This window comes from Rhagoletis pomonella, unplaced genomic scaffold (genome assembly GCF_013731165.1).
Source record: "Rhagoletis pomonella isolate Grant_MI unplaced genomic scaffold, Rhpom_1.0 Rhpom_scaffold_06573, whole genome shotgun sequence".
NCBI lineage: Eukaryota > Metazoa > Arthropoda > Insecta > Diptera > Tephritidae > Rhagoletis > Rhagoletis pomonella.
The window spans coordinates 1-9,381 of record NW_023465106.1 but is presented as its reverse complement, the minus strand read 5'-3'; the positions used below and the strand labels follow the sequence as shown (position 1 = coordinate 9,381).

Here is a 9,381-nt window from a genome sequence, read left to right as displayed (position 1 = left end):
AAGGTAAATCGATTACCTTTCTTTTGATTATAACATTGTTAAAATCGATTAACTTTTTTATAGAAATTTTGCAACTTTTGAAAGCGTCTATATATAAGTCGGAAAAACGCAATAAAATTTTGCAAAATTGTAATGAAACTGAATTTTTGTGAACCATTATAAATGATTTGCAACTTTTAATATATATCAAAAGAAAGATAAATCGATTACCTTTCTTTTGATTATAATACTGTTAAAATCGCTTAAATTTTTTATAGAAATTTTGCAACTTTTGAAAACAGCTATATGCAAACGAGTAGTAGTAATAATAAGCAATTAAGCAACCACATATGTATGTAAAAATATCTTTATTATTAATGTTAATTGTAATTTTTATTCTTAATATTGATTACTAACTATTTATATTAGGTTAACAATGTATTTTGAAAAATAAATTTTGCAAAATAAAAATCAAAACAAATTTTAAGATTTTTTATTTAAAGTTTTTAAGGTTATTTTGAATTCGCTGTGAAGAGAATGCAACCCTGCGCCAGCTGAAGTGGGCAATGCTAGACGAGTGCAGCTATATGTTTTCCTTACGAAGTATCTGAATGAGTGCGACTGTGATGCAAGGCTCACACGTACAGGGGGAAAGTGGTGACAATCTGCACACCGCCCATACAAATGTCACCAGTTTTGAAGTGACCGAAACCCGCGGTTTCACCAGATTTGTCACCACTTTTGGCTGGCAGGGCCGACAAATGAAAATATACACAAACAAATTTTCGGGTATGGTTTAAACAATTCAAGTTTTTGTATTGAACGTTTTGTTTAAAATTTCTTTTTCCCTTTTCAGTAGGGTTTTTTGCACATTATCTTCTCTGTGCGAATTGATCGTGACAGATACGGATCTGAAAAAGTGACAGGAACACGGCCGTTTGTCAAAAGCATACGGCTTCGAACTCGCGTAAATGTACATTTGCTATATGCGATAGCATGAACGCTCTTCGAAAAAATATGTTCGAAAGTGCTAAATGTTGCATTTTAAATGCAGCTAAAACGCTGCATTAGGTTGTCCTCTGCTTCGTTTCGAAAAATTGTAACTCACATTCCCAAAAAGCGCCACGGATGGTCAGTGGAGTACGAAGTCATTTGCTAAAGTCTTCAAATTATTTATATTGTTCTTACTCACTTCCAGCCTTCGTTGCTGTTGGCGTTCTTTGAACTGAACCAAACATCCTTGTCAATGCGCTTTTCCATAAGGATTCTTCGTTCTGAACTGCTCCCTGTAAAATAGTATTTTTAATTAAAAAAATACATAACGCCTTTTCATATGTAAATCTGAAATTAAATCTTACAAGTTATATAGCTTTTCTTTATTTTTTTTGCCGGCGGGATCATGTTCTTTTATTTCCACTCGCTTTTGTTTTCTTTAATTTATGTGTATACGTGCGTTGTTCGTTCTTCTTCTTGATAATGCTTGCTGTCAAATTTTTCACTAGCCCTGCCGTATCCAACATTTTTATTCACCTCATAGCTGTCAAAAATTTACTATCCAGAGAACTTTTCTATTTGGGGTGTTCACAGTTCGTTCCAAATTGTGTCTGAAAATGTAGACGTCTACATTTTGAGACATTTTTAGCATCAAACTGTGAGCACCCCTTTCTAGCAGTCGTCGCAAAATCGTCTCAAATCTTTGCTGGTGTTGCCAGACATTTCTTGTTTGCGTGCATTGTTTATATGTCGCCTTTCGATTTTGTTTCTGAAAAATTGTAATTATTTAACTTAATTACCAATTCGTAATATTTGTTATTCCTTTTCCTTGATTTGTTTCTTTTCATCAGAAATTACGCTGAAATTAAATGCAAATACGGAAAACGTGCCCAATAAATAAAAAAAATGTGATTAGTATTGCCATAATGCAACCCTGCTGCGAGGTTGCAAAATGTAGACGCGTAAAAAACATACCTTTGAGTGTGACAAAATGTAGACGGCGTCGTTTTCCAATTTTGTATGGGAAACAACAACACCACAGATTTTACGGTTAGAAAACGTCTTAAAATGTAGACGTCTACATTTTGAGACACTATTTGGAACGAACTGTGAACACCCCAATTGTTACGATTATCCTCGAAACCTTGAGGGATTTCCCAAATATACTCGGGCTCGTATCGCTGGATTGTTAAATAAATGCTAACGATGACCGAATTGTAGTACAATTAAATTTATTGTACAACAAACAATTTACAATACTTGCTAATACAGTAAAAACACTTTACAATACTTGTTAAAGCAATAACAACGCTTTACTACTTGTTAACACAATTAAACTTATAGCTTGTTTATTCGCAACTCGATTCTCCGCTCACTTTACTTGTAGCTTGCTGACTTGTAACTCACTCACCTCGCGGTGGCGGCGCCCTTATATACCGGCGCTGGCACTTATGGCAACTCTAGAACATTCTGAAGTTTATCGCTCATTCTCTTTCTCTCGCTGTTCGCAGTGTTCATCCAACTTGACGTTTCTCTTTGTGGAACATTCTACGTCATTCTTCGAACATTTATTTAACAATCCAGCGATACGTAATCGTAACACTATCAATTGGCACAGGCCCTTTGTATCAAATATAACATTAAACGGTGGTTCTAAAACATTTTTTGATATTATTAACCAGAGTACATACATTATATGGTATTTCTTTCAAAAATTAATGTACTATATGAACTTTTTTTTCAAATATTTCTTAAGTTTCTTTCATGAGTGCTGAAAAGCAACCATGCGTGTAAGAAATTGTGTGCTACCTAAAATTTCACCTCTGGAAACTTTATCCCCATAAAGGACTTCACCACAGTTTTTTTACTGGATATACTGAGATACTGAGCTGTGGTCTATACTGTGGTAAACACTTTACTTTTTCAAAGCAATGATTTGATTCGAGAACTTTTGGATTATAAGCGGAAATATCTTCTGATGTATTCCTAATATATACTTGCAATAGTGAAATACTCTTTAATGACTACCACATCAGTCTTTGAAAATGATGGACGGCTGTACGATAGTAGTAAAGACATGTCGGCGCCTGAAATAAACACATCCCGCCTGCAGTCGTCGCAATCGTCTGTGTCCAGTGAAAGTGATTTATCCTTTTCTTTATCTATTGAGCGGGAATTGGACGCACTTGTTCTAGGTGATGAGCTTCCAGCGTTCGAAATTCGACTTATTTCTCCCTTGGGGCGCACACCCTCTCCGATAGACACAAATCCGGAAGATTTGCAAACACCAACCAGGGCGACGCTATTCGACGATGATTCTACTCCAAGTGCCTGCACAAGCTCAGATTTTGTGACTCTGAAAGAAATCAATGCAAAAATAAGTTCGCCCGTGGATGTGGAAAATAGCAAAACAGATATCAGCCTATGCAACAGTCTTGAGACAATATTCGAAGGCGTTTTCTTAAATACACCACCAAGAAAGCAGAGTAATGTACGTAATTTTAACTCTACGCGTGGTAACCTCATCGAAAAAATGAAATGTAATAGAATAAACAGTGGCAAAGAAAACCAAATACCAAGTCCTATTGGAGTTACTTTGATCAGTTCACCAACCACAATTGGCCATACACCTTCAAAGAGCCGAGTAGACGCGAATATGCAACGCAACCATGTATAATAAAGGATAATTCACAGTTGCTTTAAAGTTAATCATCTAAAATAAGCGGGTTTTGGTGGCGCTTTGGCTCTTAAAACGTTTTACAATAGTTCAATACCGGAACACGGAATCGTTCGTTATAGCAAATAAAATAATTTGAAACTATACTAAGCTTGTTTAAATTTTAAGTATTTTGATAAGTTAAGGCTTAATAGTTTAGAACACCGTACTGAAAAGCCTAATGTAAGGTGATTGTACATATATACGCATGCTGGTATATACCAAATCCATGTACATATATAAATTAAGTACCTTTTAAACATTGTATTTCTGTGCGGATAGTAATAATCACAGAAATTGATACACAATATTTGTAGCATTTTCATAAAATTAAACTTTTAAAGATTTGCCTTTGGGTTAACAAAAAACAATGTCAAATTTCCACCAGGTATTGAAATGAAGAAAAAGTGTCTACCCTTAAGCTGACGTCATGTGAGAATAGGCTTGTGGCTCTATTCTGTAGCAGTGACAAATACTTGTGGTTTTTTTCCAAAAATATATGAAAAATTATTAAATTTGTCAGTTACAAAAGTTTTGTCATCGATACAGGATTGGGCTATTAATAGTTGTGTTTTTTTTACTCATTTCCAGTAAAATCCAGTGAAAGTTTTTACGAATTTTCATGTTTTGGCGTTTTCGTACGCAAAAACTTGCAAAGTAGGAGAAATTGAGAGAGCGAAAAATGACAGTTGAGGTTGCAAGTTTTAACTGGATTTTACTGGATAAATTTTTAGTTGCGATCCCGTACGAGTCCGGACTAGTCAGAAATAATCAGAATCAGTCAGATTTTACTGGAAATCGATCCCGTACACGGCTCTCTGACTATTGAGAGGACAAAAAAGAGAGTAAATACGGTTCTCTCTCTGTCAGAAGTTACCAGTTTTAGTCCGAGAATTTTTTGCTGGTAAATTCTGGTAAATGTGTCAAACGATCAGCTGTAGTGTGTTTGGCAACCAAATTGTAAACAAAAGAAAAGTGCACTCTGCTAATTCATGTTGACAAGTATTTAATTACTTGTTTAAGTGGATTCTAATGAATTTGAAAGTATTTTTGGTTATTTACATGTGTGAGCTGAGTGTGTTTACATACAAAATAAGCAAAAATTTACAACCAAAATTTGGAGGTTATGTTGAAGTTGACAGAAGTTACCATTTTTTACTAGAAAGCGATCCCGTACTTTTCAATGTTACTCTCTCGCTCTGAGCGAATTTTTATTTTTTGACAGTTTTACTAGTCCGAGTCCGAGGAATACGGGATTGCACCTTTTACTTGTAAGAATTTGCCAGTACGAAAAACAGCTGATCGCATGTTTCTGGATGAAATTTAAACTAATAAGGAAACTGTTTGTGGGTTTTTATAGTTGAATTTCACAAAATAAACTATTTAAATACAAAATATATTGTTTTATTAGGAATTTGCTGCGAATAAACAACCAATTTATCAGCTGTTCATGAAACTTGCAAATTATCACTGGAAAAGCGTTCACGTACTTTATTGCAAATTTTTTCTATGAGAGCGAATTCTTAGAAATAAAGTTACTGGAGAGTTGCTGGCAAGTTACTGGATAATTAAAAAAAAAAAAAACACAACGAGGAAGTACGTGAACGCTTTTCCAGCAATAATTTGCAAGTTTCATGAACAGCTGATAAATTGGTTGTTTATTCCCAGCAAATTCCTAATAAAACAATATATTTTGTATTTAAATAGGTTTATTTTGTGAAATTCAACAATAAAAACGCACAAACAGTTTCCTTATTAGTTTAAATTTCATCCAGCAACATGCGATCAGCTGTTTTTCGTACTGGCAAATTCTTAGAGCCAATTTACACGACGACTTTTCACCCTGCGTTTTTGGCACGTTCCCTTTTAAAAAAGTCTTCGAAAATCCTCGTGCATTTACACGATGACTTTTTCTTTGCGGCGTTTCTTGCGTATTTTTTGACATTTACGCGTAAAATTTTCTTTGGTCAACTCTTTCGTCCTCATTTTTAAAGCGGAGCGAATCACGAACTCAAAGCAAAAATACGAAAAAGTGAACTCGATAAAAGCGAAACGTCAAAAAAAAACCCTCGATTTCGCACACCGTGCGAGCTTGCCTACCCCGCTGACTTCGCTACACTTCTTGCCTACAAGCTCGACACGCATGACTTTCCACCCAGGGTGAAAGGTCATCGTGTAAATTGGCTCTTACAAGTAAAAATTTATCCAGTAAAAACTTGCAACTTCAACTGTCATTTTTCGCTCTTTCAATTTCCCCTACTTTGCAAGTTTTTGCGTACGAAAACGCCAAAACATGAAAATTCGTAAAAACTTTTACTGGATTTTACTGGAAATGAGTAAAAAAACGCAACTAATGCCGGTAATTTTCAACGCAATTACACCAGTTTTCAATGACCAAATTTTCATTTTTATGACGTAGAATACATCTTACGTTTCGATATGGAGGCTATGCTGAAATGTAGCTGTAATTTTTAGAGTTTCACGAAACGCTTATTGCACGAGAACTAGTAAATTGATTTCAAAGAAAAGTGTGCCGTTTCAAAGATAAAATTCTAAACCTATCGACAGATTTATTTTTGTAAGTAACTAATTCCGTTACTGTCGTAGAACTAACGGCAAATATTGGGGTACATTTTGAGCCTTTAAATGTGTTCTAGCAACTTATGATTTGCAGATATAACTTTCAATTTCGGGATAAAGGTTCCATGGAGCCATTGAAATATTATCGTGTAGAAATTTTATATAAATTCAACCAATATTGAGCATTTTGAGGACAAAAATTGTTAAAAAAAAATTTGCAATTTTTTTATTACCAAAATGCTCGATTTTGTTTTTGTTTTCTTTAATCAAAAATTCAGGTGTTTTCCTTTCGTTTGGTATATGGGAAGTATTGGTTGATATCTTCTAATTATGTTTATTTTATTCAAATATATGGGCATAAATGATATTCCATACAAAATCACTTCGTCATCCAGCCCTGTTCTGCAATCCGAATCGAATCGGAATCGGATTTGTTTCCGATTGTTGGTGTTCTGCATTCCGACAATCGGAAATTATTTCCGATTCCGCCTTGTTCTACATTTCGATCCACTTCGAATCGGAATTCTATCGGAAATTTGATATTCTGCTTTCCGATTATCGAAAATTTTTTATCGGAAATGTTCCGATCAGCTAAAAGCCAGTGGAATAGAAAATAATCAAAACGAAAAAGAAAAATATAGCTGTTAACGGTCAAAGTAAAAATTTTATAGTCAGCGAACAGCAAAGAATTTAAGTAGAGAAAATAAAAGTGGTAGTTACTACAATTAAAATTATTAAAATGCAGGGGTAAGCACAAGACGGCGGAGCAAAGCAAAAATATGCTGGATTTCATGGAAGTAAATCCAGACATAGCCAAAGGCTTCTTCAAAGGAGACAAAGTGGCTCTTGAGGTCTTAAAATGTTTAGTTTTTTGTGAAAATTGTTTATTTATAATTACAGTACTGGTTTTTATTAAATATACTTGTTTTTATAAAAATATTATATAATATTATTCGCAGTTTCGTCTCTAATTCTTTGTGCTTCACTTTGAAAGTTAATGTCTGTTAGTGCAAAACCTATCTACTTCGCTGGCGTTGTCTTCAGGTTCATCATAGTCATATTCAAGATTATAGTGGCGACAAATATTATGCAAGTCAACACATACATTAATTATTTTCACAACCTTTTTTGGTTTGTACTGCAAGGTTCCTAATAAACAACGAAAACGAGTTTTAAGAACCCCAATTGTTCGTTCAACTATAGTACGTGCCGAAGAAAGTGTTTTGTTAAACGCGTGTTGTATAGACCGTGGTTCTGGTTTTCTATATGGTGTTAATAGAAAAGGTTCCAGAGCATACCCGGCATCGCCCAATAACCACGAATTGTGATCACCATCTCGATACTTCGTCATGACTAACTGTCTTGCATTGCTCATGCTCCATAAAAAGGAGTCATGGCTAGAACCGGGATGAAAAGCATCAATAGCTCTAATAACCATATTATGATCGCAAATCTGAAATAAATAAGAAACAAATTTTACGAAAACACTTTTCCATATAAAATCCAGTAATTGTGGCAAATAACAACCATTGAATTAATGCTAAAATTTCCTTTTGGGTTAAAAAAAAATGTGGTTGCAATAGCTTGATGTGCGTGCCGTCAATACATCCAATCACACCCGGAATACCAAATTGTTCGTAGAAAGAACTTTCGGCGGCTCTTTTCTCTTGCTAAGGCATGAACAATTTTATCCACTTTGAGCAATGTCTCCGCTCCATGAGCGTAATTATTTCTGAAATTATCTTGGAGACGGTGCTCCTTCCCAAAGCGAGGCTTCGGTGAGGAATCGCAGCGTTGCTGCCAATTTCAACACTGCGGGAATGGAGCTTTGTACAACAGGCTGCAGGTCTGTCAAAATCATGAGGAACGCTTGTTTATTTATTCTATAGAGTGCAATAAAGCTGTAAAATATAAATTAATAGTTTGAAATGGCGTTAGTATAGTATAGTTTTTATACTACTAACGCTGAGTCCGGTAATTCCATGGGATTGCTGTGATCGCGCAAAATTTTTCGCTTCACTTTTTCAGATGTTTGCTGCTCATTATTCAGGCAAACCACCAATAAAACAATTGAACTCATGTTTACTTTCTCGGTTTTATTTATCCAAATGAAATTGACACACTTCAAAACAAAGTTGACAGATTGGAGGTTTGTTCCTTTTTTTACACAATCGGATTCGATATTAACTTCGGAACTTTTGTTTCCGGCGGCGGCGTGGTCAACTTCAAAAATAATCGGCGGCTACTGCCCATAAGAGTCATGAGGCTACTAATCTTATCATGACATCTCGTCAGCGTTAGGCATTCGCCATGCCAATTCAGATTATAATTCTACTTATTTCATTATTAAATTTGTTTTAAATTTAAATATTGTTACTTCCTACTTTAATTAAAATTTGAGTCCCTGGCGCTGATGGATGGGCGAACAGAAGAGGGTCTAACGCAAAGAAAGTTACTTGTGAAAATTGGGCCAACAACATCTCAAGTGACAGTTAATGCATGGTCGGGCATACCACAGGGCACGCATTGTGGACCACTCTTGTTTATTCTATTTATAAATGAATTGCCTAACTGTTTTAATTTTGCAAACTGCCTGACGTTTGCAGATGATGTTAAGCTTTTTCAGTAGTGCGTGATCTCTCAGATTGTAATCGTCTTTAGCTCGATCTAAATGAATTTCAGCAGTGGTGTACATTAAACTGTTTGAACCTAAATATAGGTAGATGTTGTATAGTTACGTTCTCGAGGCAGTCAATTAGTGATATACCTTTTTACTATAAATTAGATGGTTGCGTTATAAAGCGGAGCACTGAAATAAAAGATTTGGGCATTATTTTTGACTCCAAACTCGCGTTTACAAAACACGTTGACTATATTGTATCTAAATCGTTCTCAATGATAGGCTTTATTAGGCGCAATACTCAAGAGTTCAGAGATCCAGTAACTTTAAAATTCCTTTATATATCTTTAGTAAGAAGCCGTATGGAATGCTGTTCTATAATATGGAGTCCATAATATGAAGTTCACACGATCAAAATAGAAAGTTCTTTTTTTTGGGGGTGTGGGAACTCGCATTAGAAGTTAATGAGAGTTTTCTCTTATACATACATGAA

General features: G+C 35.0%; 1 protein-coding gene across 1 annotated transcript; it reads left to right on the top strand.

Moving 5' to 3' along the window:
* The first annotated feature begins 2,838 nt into the window (after positions 1-2,838).
* Positions 2,839-3,995, top strand: LOC118755557. The gene has a single exon (XM_036490388.1). The coding sequence runs from the start codon at positions 2,993-2,995 to the stop codon at positions 3,647-3,649; it is 657 nt and encodes a 218-aa protein (XP_036346281.1). The 5' UTR covers positions 2,839-2,992; the 3' UTR covers positions 3,650-3,995.
* The last annotated feature ends 5,386 nt before the right edge of the window (positions 3,996-9,381 follow it).

Excerpts from the sequence above, each read along its gene's own strand:
- LOC118755557 (XM_036490388.1), top strand. The coding sequence starts at position 2,993 with ATGACTACCACATCAGTCTTTGAAAATGATGGACGGCTGTACGATAGT.